General features: G+C 53.4%; 7 protein-coding genes across 7 annotated transcripts; 3 read left to right on the top strand and 4 right to left on the bottom strand.

The window, feature by feature from the left end:
• Positions 1-480: 480 nt before the first annotated feature.
• On the bottom strand, positions 481-2,318 carry AYO21_08815 (hypothetical protein; the record flags this gene model as incomplete). Its single annotated transcript, XM_022658758.1, has 5 exons — positions 481-803; positions 903-1,453; positions 1,516-1,766; positions 1,839-1,934; positions 2,001-2,318. 5 exons carry the CDS (start codon positions 2,316-2,318, stop codon positions 481-483), a joined length of 1,539 nt encoding a protein of 512 aa, XP_022508914.1.
• Positions 2,319-3,738: 1,420 nt separating this feature from the next.
• On the bottom strand, positions 3,739-5,480 carry AYO21_08814 (hypothetical protein; the record flags this gene model as incomplete). The annotated part of the gene is made up of 4 exons (XM_022658757.1): positions 3,739-4,729; positions 4,793-5,040; positions 5,105-5,293; positions 5,370-5,480. The coding sequence occupies 4 exons, from the start codon at positions 5,478-5,480 to the stop codon at positions 3,739-3,741; spliced, it is 1,539 nt and encodes a 512-aa protein (XP_022508913.1).
• Positions 5,481-6,392: 912 nt separating this feature from the next.
• On the bottom strand, positions 6,393-8,264 carry AYO21_08813 (hypothetical protein; the record flags this gene model as incomplete). Its single annotated transcript, XM_022658756.1, has 6 exons — positions 6,393-6,528; positions 6,654-7,412; positions 7,493-7,674; positions 7,725-7,940; positions 8,008-8,042; positions 8,105-8,264. 6 exons carry the CDS (start codon positions 8,262-8,264, stop codon positions 6,393-6,395), a joined length of 1,488 nt encoding a protein of 495 aa, XP_022508912.1.
• A 779-nt stretch (positions 8,265-9,043) lies between these two features.
• Positions 9,044-11,050, top strand: AYO21_08812 (hypothetical protein; the record flags this gene model as incomplete). Its single annotated transcript, XM_022658755.1, has 2 exons — positions 9,044-9,418; positions 9,491-11,050. 2 exons carry the CDS (start codon positions 9,044-9,046, stop codon positions 11,048-11,050), a joined length of 1,935 nt encoding a protein of 644 aa, XP_022508911.1.
• A 201-nt stretch (positions 11,051-11,251) lies between these two features.
• On the bottom strand, positions 11,252-12,635 carry AYO21_08811 (hypothetical protein; the record flags this gene model as incomplete). The annotated part of the gene is made up of 2 exons (XM_022658754.1): positions 11,252-12,290; positions 12,352-12,635. 2 exons carry the CDS (start codon positions 12,633-12,635, stop codon positions 11,252-11,254), a joined length of 1,323 nt encoding a protein of 440 aa, XP_022508910.1.
• An 826-nt stretch (positions 12,636-13,461) lies between these two features.
• On the top strand, positions 13,462-15,159 carry AYO21_08810 (hypothetical protein; the record flags this gene model as incomplete). Its single annotated transcript, XM_022658753.1, has 2 exons — positions 13,462-13,729; positions 13,934-15,159. The coding sequence occupies 2 exons, from the start codon at positions 13,462-13,464 to the stop codon at positions 15,157-15,159; spliced, it is 1,494 nt and encodes a 497-aa protein (XP_022508909.1).
• Positions 15,160-17,278: 2,119 nt separating this feature from the next.
• On the top strand, positions 17,279-19,171 carry AYO21_08809 (hypothetical protein; the record flags this gene model as incomplete). The annotated part of the gene is made up of 3 exons (XM_022658752.1): positions 17,279-17,306; positions 17,356-17,652; positions 17,706-19,171. The coding sequence occupies 3 exons, from the start codon at positions 17,279-17,281 to the stop codon at positions 19,169-19,171; spliced, it is 1,791 nt and encodes a 596-aa protein (XP_022508908.1).
• Between the last annotated feature and the right edge of the window lie 410 nt (positions 19,172-19,581).

The following is a 19,581-nucleotide window of genomic DNA, read 5'->3' as shown; positions in this document are numbered from 1 at the left end:
GAGGAGGGAGAAGTCGCGAGGTCACTATACCCGATTGTCCTCTTTCAATGACAGCATGAAGACGATATGAAATGGAAAATTGGAAGCGCTTTCCCCCGGTACTGCTACTTGCTCCTATGTACCAACTCCCTCTTTTTGCTCACTCACTGGCCCGCTTGCTTGCTTGCTTGCTTGCACGCCTTCTTACGTGCTGAACCGGGATGAAAATTCCACGTAGGTACTTGGATCTGAATTAGATGGGACGATATGGAAAATGAGGGACTCTCGTCCCTGCTCGTCTTCGCCAGAAAGGGCGATCCATTCACACGAAAAGCTAAACGTTCTTGTCGAGTCGTGACAGACTACGCACGCCCCTTGGTTGTCCTAATCATTCCCGGCTCCCGCAACCATGGGTATTTGCAGTTCGCAGACGTTCCGAACCCAGCTAGCCAAAGCCAGTCTTTGGTGAGAGAAAAAACCCCCTTTGTTCTTTCTGGCTTATCAAGCCCTGTCGATGTTGTCGGTGTTGTACTTGACGTCCTGGCCGGCCCAGACGCCGCCGTCCCTGTTGGCCTTGATCCTCAGGCGGCGGACGCGCTTGACGTCCTCCTCGTTCTCGTGCGTGAGGTACCAGGTCCACACGTTGGCGATCCAGCTGGCACCGATGGCGCCGGCGCACACGCCAAACGACGTCTTGTACCCGTTGTGCGCGAAGCGGGACTGGAACAGCTGCGGGCCTACGACGCCGCCGACCTGGCCGATGCAGGACTGGAACGCGAGCGTGAAGGCCGTGCCCGTCGTGCCTGTCAAACTGGCGGATCGCCCTGTTTTGGTGATCAGCAAGAGAGCTCTTTTTGGAGAGGGAAGGGAAAAGGGGAAAAGACGAGGTTGGGTTGAGACGGGAATTTGAGGTGGATACTCACATGCCCAGAATGGGATAAAGTAGACCGAGTAGAATGTGGTCCCGAATATGCATGCAATGTACGTCGCGTACCGGCTCACGTTGAAGCACAGCACGAGGAAAAACGCCAGGGCGCCCGCACAGATGATCATGATGAACTGCGGTCGCGTCATGTATGCTTTACTCAGAAACCACCCAGCGAAGATGATGGACAAGACCGTCGCCGCGGCGGGGGGGATGTTGAGCAGTTGGTTCCTGGGCAGGCCGGCGAAGCCTAGACTGGTCGTGACGGTGGGCAATTGCCATTGTAGGCCGTATCCGCCGAGGTTCATGAGGATCTGGGACAGGCAAAAGGCATAGGTGCGCGGGTCTTTCAGAGACGCCCACACTTCCTTCTTGCTGAATGCCGGGTCGTGGGTGCGAGGAGCGTTGTCCGTGAGTCGCGCCTCGAGGTATGCTTGTTCTCGTGGTGTGAGCCATTTCGATGACCGCTTGGACTTGGGGTAGTCCGGGAGTACCGCGTATACAACCCCGGCGAAGAGAATGGTGAACAGTCCTTCCAGAAGATAAACCCTGAAGGTTTGAAACTTGGTCAGCTTTTGAGGACGAATCAACCCGTGTGAGGAACGACTTACCACCGCCAAGCGCTCAAACCGCTTAGGCCATTCATATAAGAAATGCCATATGCGATCAGGGATCCAACGATCCCAGCGCAGTTTTGAAAGCCAAACATCCACATGATCGGTTTACCCATCTCATCGCTGCGGTACCAGCTGCAAAGTTGAGCGGCTAGACCAGGAAAAAGACCAGCTTCCATCATCCCCAAGAAGAAGCGAGCTGCGTATATGCCTTGTTTATTTTGAACGGCAGCATGACAGGCCAACACCTAAACAGCGAGGAACTTTTATGAGTCGAGTTGAACAGGAGTCAATAGGAGACACGCAACGGAACGACATACCAGGCCCCAGGTTGCAATGATCCGAGATTGCCATTTCCGTGGCGTCATTTTCTTCAACAGAAGATTGCTGGGGACCTCGAAGACGATGTAGCTGATCTGGCGATATCGGTTAGCAATGCCTCTTGCTATGCTGTATAGAATCCTCAATGGCCCTAGACTCACAAAGTAGATGGACTGGACCCAGTTATATTCGTCCGCTGTCATATTCAGCTCCTTTAGGATATTGCGGTCTTCCCCAACCTGGAGGACTTTGACGGTTGCAGCGTTGGTGTAATCGACATTCTTGAGCATGTACATGAGACCGATCAAGAGGAGGAATCGTTTGTCGACTTTTCGCATGACCTTGCGGTCCTCCTCGGCGGTGAAGGATGCGAGAAGGGCCTCCCTGTCATTCTCAAGTCCTGATCCACTGGGGAACTCTACAACGGTCTGTTCGAGGTCTGCTTCTTTGGACTCGGGGTACTGGGTTGAGACAGTCATGGTTGGCAACAAGGATATTCACACCCCCTGCGATTGGGAAGATAGCAGCTCAAGCTGAAAGATATTTCTGAGAAGAACCCCAGAAAAGGCTCCGGCGAGTGAAGTCTGCTCGTCTATCGATGCTCGGAGGGTGATCTATAAGAAGGTGGATGATAAGCCAAGAAGATCGCTTTATCAACAGGGCCTGCGGAAACCTGATAGCATTGCGTGATAAAAAAAAAAGACCCTCGAGGCAGTTGACTCTCTTGATGGATACAAGCAACTTGGCAGCGAAGAGTATGACCTTGCAGGTCCTTTTGCCCCATCTTAGCGGTAGCTTTTTGCCCCCCTGCAGACTTGTCTAGACAGTTCTCACAAGCGTGAATCGACAAAAATGGAGAAGGCCGCGGTCAAGGGCCATTCTGGCTTTTGCAAGCTGCAAAATTCTGTCCTCGATAGACTCGTTAGCGTTGGGCGAGGCGACGTGGATGCGTGGATATGTGAATGGGACACATAAATGTAATGACAAGACAGTCTGTAATTACAACATGGTTTCTGCGTATTGGGGTAACCGCACCACACTGGACCAATACTCGCGTATACAATGGGCTGTTTCGGTCCACTGGTCGCTGGGTCGCTGGTGTAGTGGCCGCGTGAAGAACGTGCTGGGTCTTGCAGTGGAGAATCGGATAAACACGAGAAAGGCAGCAGTTAGTGCCACGGTCCATAGGTACATACTCATGCTGACCTTCTTGCCGTTGTCGCAGATGTCTCGGAAGGTCATTGTTCATTTCCCGCTTTCCATGGAGGATATGCCGAGGCCATCGATAAGATTTTTTCTTTTCTGAACGGTTCTGAGCACGCCATCTAGAAGAAGTGCTTGTGGCTTCTAATCTTGGGCTGATTCGTCCCATCGCGGCATGGATGCCGGCTGGAATGTTTGTTGAGGGATCTGCATGCTTGCCTCTCACATGGCAATACCGGAGCCGCTATCGGAAGCAAATCATAGATCAGTAAACCCCCATGGACCGCATGTTTCTCGTCGTATTCCAAGACGTGCAACGCGAGCCTGATGAATGAGACCAGGAACGCTAATCACTAAAGAATGCGTGGGAAGTCTGCTTGACTTGCTAAACAAGTTGCGCAAAATGCTCTTGCGCGCGCATGCTCGAGAAAGACATAATCATACATGCTAGAGTTGAAGCTGTAGACGTGCGAGGTTGATCGCGGGAGGTTGAGGAGGCAGATGGACTTGAAATTGATGCCAAGCCCCAAAACGCGGAAAAAGCAACAACATTTTTCCGCCCCCGCAGGGTCCAATATGCGCTATCATGCTACTCAACAACATCACCTGCGCGGCCTTCATTTCGCCCAAGATCATTTGTCTCTCGAAAGGGCCACCGAGCTGATATCAGCCTTCCTCAGTGGCAGCACAGATATCTCAGGCCTTGACAGCTTCCGCAGTTCCGTTTTCTGGCCTCAGCGGCAACGTCGAAGCACCACTTTCCTCGCCTTTCTGCGTTTCTTCAGGCAATGCATCCTCTTTGTACACGTCGTACTTGTATTTGGCTCCTTCGTGATCCTGCCTGAGGCCCTTCTGTCCGGCACCATATACCTTCTCGCGGGCTGTCAAGGGTTCGGCGTCGGCAGACTTGGGCGGTGGATACAAGCCACGTCGCCGCAGTTCGGGAATCAGCAGGTCAACCACATCCTCGAAGGTCCCTGGGGTTGTGACGTAGGCGAGGTTGAATCCATCGAGATCTGCTTCTCTGATCCATCTCTCCATCTCATCTGCAACCTTCTGAGGGGTGCCCACGCCAACAGGCCCAAGACCACCGATCGCAGCCTTCTCGGCCACGACCCTCGGCGTCCATCTCGGCACATCGGGGCTTGTTGTCGTGAACGCGTCCAGCATACTTCTGACTTTGTGAGCCTCGGTCGAATCCGCAGCCGTGATGTCCTGGTCGAGAGGGATCTTGGAAATGTCGATTCCAGTCCATCCGGAGAACAACACGAGCCCTCCAATAGTCGAGGCATATTTCTTGGCCTCTGCCAACTTCTCTTGAGCCTCTTCTTCGGTTCGCCCAATGATTGGGGTGAATGTTCCAAAGAACTTGATGGATTGCGGATCGCGCCCTTTTTCCTTGACCAGTTGCCGGATCTTGTCGATCTTGGGTCTGAGCACTAGCGGGCTATGTGACGAGACAAAGATTGCTTCCGCGTGTGTGGCAGCAAAAGCAGATCCAGCTGGGGAAGTGCCGGCCTGGAAGAGAAATGGTGTTCGCTGAGGCGATGGATCCACGATATGTCGAGAGTCCAGGTTGAAATATTTTCCATGGTGATGAATCGTTCGCACCTTGTCTGGGTCGATATATGTGTCCGCTTCGGGGTTTGGAGCGAGAGCGTCGTCTGCCCAAGAACCTTCCCAGAGCCTTGTGAGTGATTGTCAGTAATTATACGCCAGTCTATCAGTGCGCGCTGATGGCAGTACTCACTTGTACAGGACTCTTAGATACTCGTCCGCCTGCAGGTACCGCTCATCATGGTCAATGGGGTTGTCCAGACCAATAGCCTTGAATGCCGCCTTTTTCCACGATGTCACAATATTCCAGCCAATGCGGCCATTGGTAAGATGGTCGAGAGTCGAAAAGCGCTTTGCCAGCAGGAACGGAGGCTCAAAGGTAGTCGACGCAGTGATACCGAAGGCGAGATTCTTGGTCACCGCGGCCATCGCAGAGATAGGCTGTCGGTCTCATGGTTAGTTACCATTATCACCCCGCGTTGATCTGCACGCGCCAACAACTTACGATGGTCGGATCGGTCATGGGCCACTGGGCAGCACGACGGATGCAATTGTCGAGACTGTCTTCGTACGTATCATAGCCTCCATACGTGTCGGCGAGAAACAGGGCGTTGATGTCACCACGCTCCAGAATCTTTGCCAGCTCGATCCAGTAGTCGAGTTTCCTCTTTGTCGCCGACTTATCCTTAGGGTTCTATACATGCTTTCAGTCCCAGTGAACTCTTTCAGAAGAAGATTCAATTTCCATCTCAGGGCAAAGAAGAACTGACCTTCCATTGACCAGGTGATAGATGTCCGACTGTTGACATATCAAAAGCATTGAGCAGGATTTGTTTCTTCACTGGCTCTTGAGAGCCGTTGGCATCTTGGAGGGAACCCATATCGATTGGAGCTTTACTGGCCACGCAGACAACGACGTGAAGCAAATTGATGAAGAGATTCACTTTGCCAAAATCCGACACATTTTCTCGAAGGAATGCTATCTCCAACTCTATGGTCCCATGTCCGGTCTCGCACCCGAAAACTGCAGGTGTAAACACTGTGCCCCTCAGGTGAGTTTACGCATCATCCTCCACCACCACCGCTACCCTCGCCCGTCACTCCACAAGAGAGTCGCCGGATCCGAGTCAACGCATGCGTGCAAAGACGTGCTTGGACGTGTAAAGAGATCTTCGCCACGCCTTGATGATGCCCAGGATCGGCAGGCAAGCAAAGGGTTCTCCGCTCTGCGACCAAGGGCCGCCAGCCCTGAGCGGGCGCTATTGCGTGATTTTAGGTCCGATTCCACGATTTCCCTCCCCCATCCCAAGCGTAACGCTTTGGCTGTGTAACAAAGTCGGAGTATCTGGGATTGGATCTGACTTGGATACCCACGCATTAAAACAGGGTTTTACAGAGATAAGAGCAGGACCGGTGGAAAATCCCGTACGAGAAAATTCTTCCCAGCGAGACGTGGGTGGTTCATTTTCAGTTCGGAACACGAGGGGAGAAGAGATAAACAAGATACCCGCTTTGGAGAGCTTCGCGTTTCTTTTTTTTTCTTTCAAATGACAATTGACCTAACTAGCAGTGTTTGTATTTTTGAGTGGGTACTTTTGTATATTATGTACAGTACCTAGTACTAGGTAGGTAATAATATGGTAAATCTGGTAACTAATCTGGTGCCATTTCATTACATGGCTACCTAGGTACCTACTTGGGTAGTTACCTACATACCCCTGTACCTGGCTGAATCCAAGAGTCGCCATCAGGGGCCTTCGATGTTCAATGTCCCATACGTGGATAGTATGCGTTTACGCCTCTAGGATCTTTGTGGGAGGGAACTCTTGAATGAGGCGAGGTGTGTCGTCGACTGGAGATACCTGGTGTTCGGACCCCAGATGGTGTTGGTGGGGTGGATACTCCTCGTCAATCTCGTCGGCGGGGGTTCTGGGAACAGAGAAACAGAGTCAGTCCAAGTCAGTGAGTGGTTTGATATTGTAAGTTGGGGATCTGATAATAACAGAGGGTGATTTTTTTTTTAATGTGAAGGGACAAAAGGAGATCTGTTATACCTTCGTCTCTTGATATACCACGAGATCCAGTGTGCAAACAACATCAGGCAGATGGCGTTGCCGAGCACAAAGGGGTAACCCTTGACGAATCTCGGGGCGTCGACCGTCTTGAAGACCAGCAGTGGGGTCCACGCCGTGGTGGACTGCGAGACCGTGTTGATCAGCACGAGCGTAAAAGCCCGCTCGGCCGGCGAATAGCGCAGCTGGGTGTTGACCCAGCCGTAGAGGACGCTCGACATGGCGACGGCTGAGTACGTGGTCATGAAGGCGAACCACAGGGCCGACTCGGGCACGTTCCACACCACGAGGATGATGAGCCCGATGCTGTTCCAGACGTGGGCGACGGTGATGGCCCAGGCGGGGCCCCAGAGGAGATCCGACGAGAAACAGACGAAGAGGACGTAGAAGATGCCCAGGGCCGGCGAGATGGCGCCCAGCTGGTTGAGCCGCCCGGCCGAGTACCGCTTCAGGCTCTTGAGCCACAGCAGGTAGCCGCCCGACGACGTGTTGATGCTGCCGTTCCAGAAGAAGATGTCGAGCAGCAGAAACGCCCACACCTGCCACGACATGGCCGCCTTTTTCAGCGTCCCCAGCGTGAAGTGTCCAGACGTGGCGTGGCCCGTCCGCTCGAGCCGCTTCTTCGCGACCGCGAGGTCATGGTCCTTGATAAACAGCCGATTCGGAATGTCCGGCGTGCCGGGGAGGAGGAAGTAACCCAAAAAGCCGACCGGGATGGTTATCAGAGCACAGATGATGTACCTGTCGGGAGAAGACTCGGGTTAACAATGTCTTTGAGAGAAGGCTTAGTGGAACGAAGAGCGTGTCGGTAAGAAACGTACATCCATCGCCAGCCGGCCAGTCCTGCAACCCCTTCCAATTGCTCTGAAGCGGCAGACTGTAGGAGAGCGGCAGTGAGGGTTCCGAGAGTCAGGCCAACATAGAAGAAGCCGCCTCGACGAGCTATCTCATGTCCACGATACCACGAACCGAAGATGAAATGGACGGCGGGAAAATAAGCGGCCTGTCACACGCGTTAGTCTTTTGCACCCAAGCAGTCCTGCTGTCACTGACCTCAAACCAGCCGACCAAGAACCGGTATGCCATCAGCTCAGCATAGCTATTGACCCGATATTGCAACAACGTGAAGACCCCCCACAGGATATCCAGTAGAGGGACTAGCCAGTGCATGGGTATGCGAGTGAAGAGGAACATGAATGGAATCTGGCCCAGAACGGCACCGACGACATAGATGGTCTGGACATGGACCAGTTCGTTTCCATTGAAGCCCTGATTTGACGAATGAGAATTCTTGAAAGACACCAAAGATTTCAAGGAGTCATGTCGTGATACTCACCAAGTCTTCCTTGAGGCCTGCGACGTATGCATTGTCTACAGACTTGATCAGCAACCATAGCCCTGAGTACCCTCGCCTTGGGGTTGTGGTGGCTCACTGATATTTGCCTGGTCGATATACTTGACCCAGTACGCTAGAAAGACGTAGGGCACAATCAGGAGATCGAGTTTGGTGATGAGCTTGCGTTCCTCCTTTGTGTCATCTGGCGAGAACCAGCGGATTTGGTACCATTTTCGAGGACCTGTCGTCTTGTCCATGTTCGTTGGCTCCAGCCTTCCAGATCAATGCAGTTTCACCCCTCGCATCTACCTTTTTTCGAAGGCCTCTGAGGGCAATTTTTCTCTCATATACCCATGTCCCGTCACCGTGACGACGCGGTCAAGGATCTGACCGTGGGAGGATCGCCTTCGCCTCCTGACGACATGTCGCCGTTGAATGGCGAATCCATGTAGCCACGAGGACTAGCTGCCTCAACGACCTCCCCCCCTGCTTAGTAGTTGCATTGTCATCGCTGCAGCTCTAGACAAAGTGACAGCCGGTGTGAATGGGGATCCGAAACCATGGCCCTGGCTCTTTCTCACTCTGTTATCCCCTTCTCGTCGATCCGCTTGTGTGTGTGTATCAAACCCCCACCCTCGTATGTATCGTCAGGTAAAATGGTCGGGGGTTGGCAAAACGGTGTGGCCAATACAAAGAACTGGAAAAAAACCCCAATACTATCTGAGAAATAATGTCGTCCAACTCCGAATGTTGCCCGTTTTACCCTTTGGACGACAAACGTCTTGACGGCTGTGGGTTCTGGATCGATGGTGTCAAATAGTGGGTCGTGTTCGTGATGGGTCGCAATCCGTTTCCCTTTCTCTCTCAGCGCCGGGTATGGATACCCACGAGTCAATAGTCGTCAACATGTGAGGATCTCGCGAAAAGAGGACCGGCACATGAAACGAGCAGGGTGTATAATCTTCATGTCTACACTGGTCAATCCTGGTGTTGTACCCGTTTCCCAAGAAGGCGTTCCAAGAACAAACCGCACAACATGGCCAATGTCGATGTTATAGATCCATTCCAGGTCAGCGCGGTCAGCATCGAACAAGCACACTCGCAGCCGAGGCTGAAGAAAGAGGCACTGGTGGTGGTAGAGGAGAGCAACCCAGCTGAAGCCTTGGACAGTGCCAGGCCCCTTGAGGAGACGCCCAAGATCGAGACACAGCCTGACGGTCGCCCTGCAAACACCCTCCATGAAGCATATCCCAAATCCAATGTACAGCTTCTTGACCATCACATTGATGAAGGGAGAAGTCTAAAGGTCGTCATCATCGGCGCCGGGCTGTCTGGTATCCTCGCCGGGATATTACTGCCAGTCAAGGTTCCCAAGATTGAACTGATCATCCTCGAAAAGAACGACGACGTGGTACGTGTGCTGCAGAACCTCTCCCCCCTTTCTCCCCTCAACTTTGCTAACCTACTCGTTTCAATTCGCCAGGGAGGGACATGGCTGGAAAACGTATATCCCGGCGTCAGATGTGACATTCCCTCACATGTCTATCAGTCGACCTTTACTCCATTCACTCAATGGTCACAACAATTCGCCGAGGGCCATGAGATTCTGCACTACTGGCAGACCCAGGCCAGGAAGTACGACGTCTACAAGTACATCAAGTTTGGCCGGCGGGTCCAGGACGTTGACTGGAACGACCAAGACGGCCAGTGGACCATCACCGGGGTGAATCCCAAGACCGGCGAGTCTTTCACGGAGAAAGCAGACTTTGTGTTGCCGGCCATAGGCCGTTTCAATGATTGGAGGCTCCCGGCGTACCCTGGAGTGTCCGACTATCAGGGTCACCTTCGACATACCTCGAACTGGGACCCGTCGTTTGATCCCAAGGGCAAGAAGATCGCCATCATCGGCAACGGGGCCAGCGGGATCCAGGTGCTCCCGAATCTGCAGCCCCTTGCGAAGCACATTGACCACTACGCCCGGAGCAGGACGTGGATTGCCGGCTCGTGGGCCGGCGACGAGCGCACCTTCGAGCCGCAGTGGTACTCGGAGGAGCAGAAAAAGGAGTTTCTCGACCCGGAGAAGTACCTCAAGTTCCGCAAGGAGCTCGAGGACAAGTACTGGCGACGGTTCCCGTCGACGTTCCGCGGGTCCGAGGAGAACCTCGCGATGCGCGACCGCTTCATCCAGATCATGGCGCAGCGGCTGGCCAAGAAGCCCGAGCTGCTCGACCTCCTCGTGCCAGACTTCAATCCAAACTGTCGCCGCCTCACGCCGGGGCCGGGCTACCTCGAGGCCCTGACGGCCGACAACGTCACGCTGATCCAGGACCCCATCAAGCGCTTCACCGCCACGGGCATCGAGACCGCCACGGGCGAACACCGCGAGGTGGACGCGGTCCTGTGCGCGACGGGCGCCGCCATCGACTTTGTGCCGCCCTTCAACGTGCGCGCCCGCGGGGTGAATCTCAAAGAAGCGTGGCGGCCTCTGGGCGACGGGGAGAAAGTCGACGCCAGCCACTTCGGCTGGCCGTACACGTACCTGGGGCTGGCGGTGCCCGACGTGCCCAACCTCCTGTTCATCCACGGGCCGCACGGGGCGGGACCGTCGGGAACCGTCCCGCACAGCGTCGAGGTCCAGGTGACGTACTACGCGAAGCTGCTGCGCAAGGTGTCGACGCAGGGCATCAAGGCCATGTGGCCGTCGCGGCGGGCGGCCGACGACTTTGTCGCCTACGCCGACGCCTTCTTCCCCACCACCGTGCTGACCGACAACTGCAGCTCGTGGGCCAACGGCGGCAAGCCGGGCGGCCGCGTCCACGGCGTCTGGCCCGGGAGTGCCGGACACGTCACCCTGGTGCGCAAGGAGCCGCGCTGGGAGGACTGGGAGTACGAGTATCTGCACGAGAGCGGCAACCGGCTCATTGGCTGGTTCGGCAATGGGTGGACGAAGAAGGAGAGGGACGACACCGAGGACATGACGCCGTATCTGCAGCTCGAGGGCACTGTAGATCTAAGACTGCTGCATGAGAAGTGGTGGGAATAGTAGCACCAACTCAATCTCTCTTTGTTCGTGCCCCTGAGAAGCAAGATCCATCCGTTGAAATATCTAGACAAAGGCGTCGAGATTCAGCACCTCAGAATAAAAACTCACAAGTCCTGGTTCGTTCTAGTTCTATAATTTTTTGGTGGGGGAATCACAATACAACCATCATTTGTTTCCAGATCGGTGCCTTTCTGGCATATTTCACTTGACCCTGACAACCAATCTGCCCCCACTGATTTCACCCCTACGCATCGAATCCAAAGCATCATTGACGGCGTCGAATCCTTCCCTCACCCCCAAGATCGTGGGAGGCACCAAAAGACCTTGTGCCAGTAGTCGCTCAAGCCAGAGCATCAGTGCCTCGCCCAGTTCCGGGATCTCGTGGAAGACTTTGATCGGAACGGTGTGGAAGTTGATATTGGCTGGTGGCGACTCCTTCGGCAGCCCGGTCAAACCTACTAGGTGGGCGGCAGGGCGCGCTGCATCTACCCCTAGTGTCTTTGTCGGCACACTCGTCGAATCGTCGTCGACGGGGTCGGCGTGCCGTTCTAGGCACTGCAGTAAGTGTTTGGCGGTGTCTCGTCCAACTGTGTCGACGGCAAATCGAAGTCTGTTTTTCGTCACGGATCTTGTTATCTCAATCGCCCTCTCCGGATTGTGGTTGTCAACAACGATATCCGGCTTGGTTTTCGGAGCTGACGACACAGTCAGAGCATGTTTCCGGCAGTCCATAATGCTGATTGTCCGTAGCCCAAGAAGCCTGGCAATCTGGTTGAGCATAAAAGCACTAGTAGAAGAACCACCCCAGATAGCGAGCCAATCCCCTGGTTGAGCCTTCTCAGCCTCGTTGATTCCATTCAAGCACTCCGACCTGATGTCTTCTGGAAGTCGCTGAGGGTCCAATTGTCTCAATATAGAGAGTAGATCCGGTCCATTTGCTACTTTGGAGAAGTCGAGCCCAACACAAATACCGAGACACAGAGCTGCAGCGACGAATGCCACACCTAGCGCTGCCCCCGATTCTGGAGCTATGTTGGGTGGCAGTCGGCAAGTGTTGAAATCGGTGGCGACGACACATTGCTGGTACGCGGCTTTGCGAAGGTCTCTATAGTCGGTGGAAATGACAATGACCAAGTCGCCAGGTTTGAACCGTGAATCCCGCTTCGGACTTACGGCAACCTCTCCTACCAGCTCACGACCTGATATGTAAGGTAGTTGTGGGATGCCGAAGTTGAAATCCCTAACGTGTGTTAGTAACAAAGACAGGCGGCTCCTCTCCAACAGGCCAGGGGTTTCTTTACGGTGCTTTCCAATCAATCGGGTTGAGACCGATCACTCTATTCCAGACCAGAAGTTCTCGGCTATCCAAAAGTGATGGGATGGGGTGATCTATCACCTCTGCGTAAGGCTGTTTGGGTCCATGGAGCAGCAGGGCACGCTGTTGCGTTGAGATATTCGGCAATGATGAAGAGGACGACGATGATTTTGATGAGGGGTTTTCAATCTCTTTGACGGTAAACTCGACATTGATCTCTTTGGCTGTACTCGTGGTCCTCAAAGACCGGAAGAGTCGAACGATACCCATGGCCGCTGCAGCGTGAATCAGGTGTGCTGCTCAGTACTGTTCAGTGCCAAATGCAAGATATTCCGTCCGCCAGATCATGAAGTCGACCCAGAATTTTGGACAACTAATCTGAAAAGCGAGATCGGATAACGGCAGCCACTCCGGGCATCTCATCGTAAGCAATATTGGTACGGGTCTTGTAAAGACTTTGACACAGGGTTTTCAAGACCTGGTGGTATTGGGGATGCAGGTATCGCGTATCGCTTGGTAAGAAAGAGGGGGTTATCCGCTTTCATGTACAATGAATACCTTGCTCACGGTACTGATGCTGCGATTGAACGACCCTATGTCGTGCTCAGGCTCCGCCGTCGCGACATCGCCCAACTCTCCCATGCGCGCCTAATTGCGGTTCCAAGACGAACATGTCCGCCCCGAGGTCCTCTAGATGGATCTTTTCCGCCCCAGCGAGTTGGTAAACATTGATTACCAGAACAAGATTTTGCTCTCACGTTCAGGCCATGCTGAAGCAGGTTGGTCACCCAGAAAAGCCGATAACCAGAATCCGCACATGGTCCACTTTCACTTGCAGAAGCATTCCAAGAGGATGGTTTGGAGAAGTGCGGAAACGGTTCTCGTATTGCGTGCTATTGAAGACAATGACGCGATCCAGTTCTTGGGTCAAGGGTCAGCGCCGCACAAGTGACCGCAAGCTAGAGACCAAAGGGTAATACTTGGCCAAGAAGATATCTTGATGCTGATGTCGAGCACCAGAGGAGATTGTGAGCCGACATTCAGACGTTGAAGCACCGAGAGACAAGATAACAGTCCGTCGTCTGTGATAGCAAACATGGCGGCAGAGGTTGGAAGTGCGCAGGCAAATGCGGCCAATGGTACGAATGGCACCACGCGGCTTGGCAGCGGAACCAAGAAGCAACTCATCCTCAACGCCTTTGCCATGAACACGCCTGGTCACCTTTCACCCGGGCTTTGGCGACATCCTCGAAACAAAACATACAACTATAAGAAATTGGATTTCTGGACAGACCTTGCTAAACTTCTGGATGAGGCTGGTTTCCATGCCTTGTTTCTTGCCGATGTCCTCGGAGCTTATGATGGTAGGTGGAGCAAACCAGGACAATCGTCCTTCTCCTGTGTTGTATAGACATTTCCAATCACCCTCAACCTCCCTTTCTCAGCCTTTGCACGATCCTGCAGCCCTACTCTGTTCCGCGTCCCTTGAGTGTCCTTCTGTGCTGGCAAATGTGGGCTCCTGGATCAAGGAAATGAATAGAAATGAACACAAGCTGAAGGCAAAATAGTCTACAAAGGTCCAGCCAATGCAGGTCCCGCCCTGGGATCCGGCGCCCAGTTTCCTGTCAACGACCCGCTATACCTAGTCCCCGCCATGGCCGCTGTGACGAAGAACCTTGCGTTTGGAATCACCGCCAGCACAACTTATGAGCAACCGTATTCTCTTGCCAGACGGTTCTCGACAGTGGATCATCTGAGCAACGGGCGTGTGGCTTGGAACATTGTGACCTCTTACCTCGACAGTGCAGCTCGCAATTTTGGTCTGTCCCAACAGGTCGAACACGATGCGCGGTACGAGCTAGCAGATGAGTACATGGAGGTCTTGTACAAGCTGTGGGAGGGCAGCTGGCGTGGGGATGCCGTAGTGGCGGACAAGGAGACTGGAGTCTATGCGCTGGGTGAACGAGTTCGACAAATTAACCACAAGGGCAAGCACTTCAATGTCCCCGGTCCTCACATCTGCGAACCCTCCCCACAACGCACCCCCTTCCTCTTCCAAGCAGGAACTTCCAAGAGTGGGCGAGTATTTGGTGCTAAGCACGCAGAAGTGATATTCGCCGGAGCGCAACTGCCGGAAAAACTCAAGCCCTCGGTCGAAGCGATCCGTCAGCTAGCGCGTGAAGCTGGTCGAGATCCATATCATGTCAAGATCATTGCGAGCATGTGTGTCATTGTCGCTGAGACGGACGAGGCGGCTAAGAAGAAACAGGAGGAATTCCTTTCTTATGGAAATCGAGAGGGAGCCCTCGCACTGTTCGGGGGTTGGACTGGAGTGGATCTTTCCACTTACTCGGATGACGAAGATTTTCGGTTTGTCAAGATGCCTATGATCAATTCTATTGTCAATGGATGGGCAGACACAGTCCCGGGAAGTGAAAACCTGAAGTGGAACAAGTCGCGCATCGCTGACTACTTGTTATTGGGCGGCATGAACGCAAAGATAGTAGGATCACCCTCGACGGTGGCAGATGAGCTTGAACGCTGGGTGGAGGTGGCAGACGTGGATGGGTTCAACTTGTCTCATGTGGTGAACCCTGGCTCTTTCGAGGACATTATTGAGTTTCTGTTGCCCGAACTTCGAGCCAGGGGCCTTTTTCGAGCTGGACCCGAGAAGCAGGGGGCCACCGCCCGAGAGCAGTTTTTCGGAACACCTTGGCTGTTGAGTGACCATCCAGGGAGCAAGTTCAAGTGGGACATACACGACGAGACACCTCGATACTTGCAGGCGCAGTAGGAGGTGTTGTTGTTGTTGTTGCTGTTGCTGTGTGCAGGTCCTCCAGTCGGCGCAGCTTCGCACAAAAGGGTATGATTAGCTGAGGGATATGTTCTTTGTACCTTGCCATGTGCAGTTGTGGATACTAGAAGGTGGTCTCTGGTGTACCATGAATTGTCATCGGCGATGCAATGTGAGAAGTTGACAATGATGAGCCTTGTCGTCCAAGGGCCAGTCTTAACTAAATAAGTGCAGTGGGCCAAGCCTGGAGTAGCCACTGACAGCCTAGAAGGGCTCGGCTAGGCGACAGGCAACAGGCGTCCCGTGGTACCCGTCCGACGCCGCCGTCGCTGTTTCTGACGTAGTGATTCGGTACGAGTTGCTATTCTAGTGGCTCACTAGACACTCGTAGGTCGGGGAAGCAGGCGGGCACTAATACCAACAGGTAGCTATCTCGCTTCTCACATTAACCACACACCACACTGCACGCCCTCAAGCATACCGAGTGGAAGCTATTAGAAGAGGAAATAGATGCTGCGTCGAGACAGGGTTGACTCACCGCCTCTACCGCTTGCTACAAGAATTGCAAATAATGGAGAGCGGTGTTCGAGTTGAAATTTGTATGCGGGATGCCATGTCCTTGCTCATTGAATAGCAAATGAGTATCAAGGCGGCTTGGCTTGTCACCATCTCATACAAATTAGTTCACATTCATCGCTGACAAAGAGCTTCAACTTCCCCAATTCCTGACCGAAAATTGTGAGTTGAGACAAAGCTGACCGGTCACAGTAACCTCGACTATTCCTCTGCTCTGCCTCGTCACTCCTTTCAACAGACAGCCAGACAATTGGCACCTTCGCAAGTCGGCACGTTGGCACGTCCTATATCGACACCGCCTTTTGATCTCCTTTCCCCCACGCCCGACTAGAAACTCGGACTGCCCATGTTGTGGCATACGCTTGAACTTGTCTGTGATATGTGACCAGTCAAGTCGCACACCCAAGAGAAAAAGAAACCCACACACCCAATGGACGCTGGTGGGGGAGTCTATTCTTTACCCTGGACACATGGATACGAGCCACGCAGGTGAAGCAATGCTGGTCTGTTGTGAGCAAGGAGCAGTCAGTGAGCATCAAGAATAATAGACGTTTGACGTAAGGAACTTCCCAGGCATGCGAGCAAGTCAGGCAGTGTGGGTGGACCCTGCTTTTGGCATCCTCACACTGACCATGTGCTCGAGGATGGATGTCTTTGGCCCGGTCCCCTGTTGCGGACAACCCCTGCCATGTCAAGACCCTGCACAGCGTGGCCAACCGGTCGGTGTATGCCGCAATGTCCACAACCACAAGTCTTTTACCCTGAACCTACCTGCCAGTACGAGTACTCGGTACCGACCTATGATTCTCAGCCAAGCCATGTTTGCTCCCTGCAACTGATTCTCAGCTCCTGCTGCCCCAAATGCGAAGTGGCAATCCCTGCCTTTAGTCGTTGGGCGCTTTCCCTGTCTGAATCATCACTCACATCCTCCCTGGTCTTTACCCTCTCTCTTAGCCACCAAAACTCATTGGAGTTGGAGCTGGAGTAAAAACCTTCTACGAGTACATCTTCTAGATTCAAACATATGTCGTCACCTGCAAGATACCTCTAAAGCCTTGGACAGGATCGCAGACACTTGCTTGGTTCACCAGTACGACTAGTGGCCGAACCTAGCTGTCCGCCGTCTCGCCTCCAGCCTCGCACTTCTCGTGGCGACAGCGCGACGATTGGCTTGTCACACCAAGCTAGAACGCCTATCTTCCCACTTTGTCACCTTGCATTTCGCCTCCGTGTTGACGCACAGGTCTTTTCTTCCCTTCCGGATCACTTCCTGCTCGCTCAACTAGGAGCCAACCACTCGCTACCCAGGACCAACTGCTGCCGCCGGTACTCGTACTACGGTCCACCCCGTAACCTGTATCGTGATCTCATTCGCCACAAGAAAATAGACCTGTCACCTTGGTTTCTGGCGAGCATCGAGAATCGAGAAAGTATTAAGGAGCCACCGTCGCTCCCATGCTCGGTGAAGGAGTCCAGCGTCTTTTAGGGCTGCTCGGTGCACATTGGCCTTTTGCCTTTGTGCTTTACTACTGACCCTGTCCCGATGGAGACCGTTTTCATTACCATCCACGGTCAGTAAGTTCTGGCATTCAGTGCGTACTTTACTGAGACCCCTCACAGATCTATCCCAGGATGCCCGAATCAAGTACTGTTCCGCTTCGGTCGAGGACATACTGGGCTACCTTCCTCATGAGGTGACGGGGAGACCATGCTGGGACTACTTTCACCCAGACGAGATCCCCTTTGCACGGGCAGTTCATGACCGTGGCATCAATCTTGACAAGGCGGCTGTTATGAACTATTGCCGGATCAGGCATAAGGATGGTCATTGGGTTGGTTGTGAATGCGTGTTCACTGTGGTTCATGATGTCCTTGTCGCCAGTACTGCGATCTACCGCCGGGGACCAAAAGCAAGACGTACGAGGACTTTCCACTTTCTTGATCCCAAGCATTATGACTGATTTATACAGAGAGAGCGCTAGATGGAGCTGGAATCCGACGAATCTTTTCCTCTTCCCCCCGGGACCCCAGGTACCACATGTTGTCGTATCTGTCCAGCAAGTTCTACGATGAACCATCTGCTCACACCCCGGAGCCGAGGGCAGCACTCTTTCTCAACCGCTTCTCACGTACCTCCACCGTCATGTACGCCACAAATGGCGTTGCCGCAATCTTGGGTCTCCAACCATCAGACCTGACTGGAAGGAGCTTCTACCATTGTATTGAACAAGCGTGCCTTCAAGATGCTGTCAAATGCATTGAAAGCGCCAAAGCTAACGACTCTATTGCCTACCTGAGATTCTGGTACCACAATCCTCTTCAAGAAACCGATAGGCCTGACGGCGAGTCCATTGGTGACGAGAGTGACGAAGACGACGACGGTGGTGTTCCTCTAGGGACTGACACGCGCTCTGGTTCTGGTTCTAGTGTCTCGATGGGGGATGCTCCAACTCCTCGCCAGACTCAAGCTGCTGCACATGTCACTAATTCTCAGGCGCAGGGAGCTCCTGGAGAGGCTTCTAATTCTCAAGTCGATGGAGTTTTACAGCCCCCAGGAAATGGGGCACCTGATGTTCAAGTGAACGGTCACGATGGCGGTCATGCATTGGCTTCCGGTGCAGGCACCGATCTTGTTGTCAACGAGAATGGGGCTGAGTCCGACCCCGAGCCTCATCAGGTTTCAGCTCCACAACAGACCGAGGCAGCAAATGTCAATGGAGAACGACTGGAGCTTGAAGCCGTCGTTTCCTGTACATCAGATGGACTTGTTGTCATTCTTCGCCGTGCGAAACCATTGGTCCCACATACTCTTGGAGCGACCGAGGCGCCATTTTACGCCAACGGACTGTTTGCATCTCCCTGGGCTCCGGAGCCGGTCATGCCTCCCACTATACAGCAAACGACTGTGGCTCCCGCTACTTCTTTCCCAATGACGGACCCGTCCGAGTCTGATTTCATGAATGCCATTCGAGAAGTTGCAGTTTTTGCTTGGTCGCTTACAGGCATCAACGGTTCTCTCGCGCAGTATGCTCGGGGCACAGCCTCTCCGGAGGCATTGCCTCCAGACGGTCTTCCTATCTGGGACCCTAATGCGGATGTTGACTCAAAAGCGAATGAGTTGTATAACGGCTTCTTGGGCAGTGCACATCGCCCATTTGCCGACTCTGCCGGGTCAAGTGGTATGAAGAAAGACGAGGATCTGGGCAGCAGTGATGATGAAGTGCTCTGGAAGAGAGCACCAACAATGACGCCCTGGAGACGACCCAAGAGAAGAGCTCATCAGGATGCCTTTGGGGGAGAAGGGAATGATGGAGTGGATGGCGGCAATGAGGATGGCAGGAGAAAGAAAACAACAAGGTCGCATTCCAGTTCGGGGCCCAGCACAGGCTCTGGGGGAGCCTCTGCTGCAGGCTCTTCTTCTGGCTCTGCTGGATAGCATGCAATTAGTGATTGCACCAGACTGTGTGGGAAGTGCGTTTGCAATATCTCTCCTTGAAGCAGGCACGCCAGCCGAATATTTGGGTACACGCTCATTGACGAAGACACCATGATACTATGAAATTGACATCTGATGAACCATCATTCAATACCTGTGTAGCGCGTGATATGTCGAACATGACATTATGGTAGGATGTGCAACGCACCTTGTACCTCGCACAGACTCGACTTGTCAGGCATCTACATAGGTACGAGGTACCTGGTACATACATGGAGTCCTTCATTGACTAGACATGATCACTATGAGGTCAAAAAATGCCACACATAATAAGTCCAGATGTACATTAGAAGCACGTGTTTTCGCGTTTCTAACGCGACAAAGTCCGCGGCCACAATTCGGTGCGTTGT

The sequence above is a fragment of the Fonsecaea monophora genome (assembly GCF_001642475.1).
Source record: "Fonsecaea monophora strain CBS 269.37 chromosome Unknown Scaff80, whole genome shotgun sequence".
In the NCBI taxonomy this organism is placed as follows: Eukaryota; Fungi; Ascomycota; class Eurotiomycetes; order Chaetothyriales; family Herpotrichiellaceae; genus Fonsecaea; species Fonsecaea monophora.
Note: the sequence above shows the minus strand (reverse complement) of the source record. Positions and strands in the feature narration are given on the sequence as shown.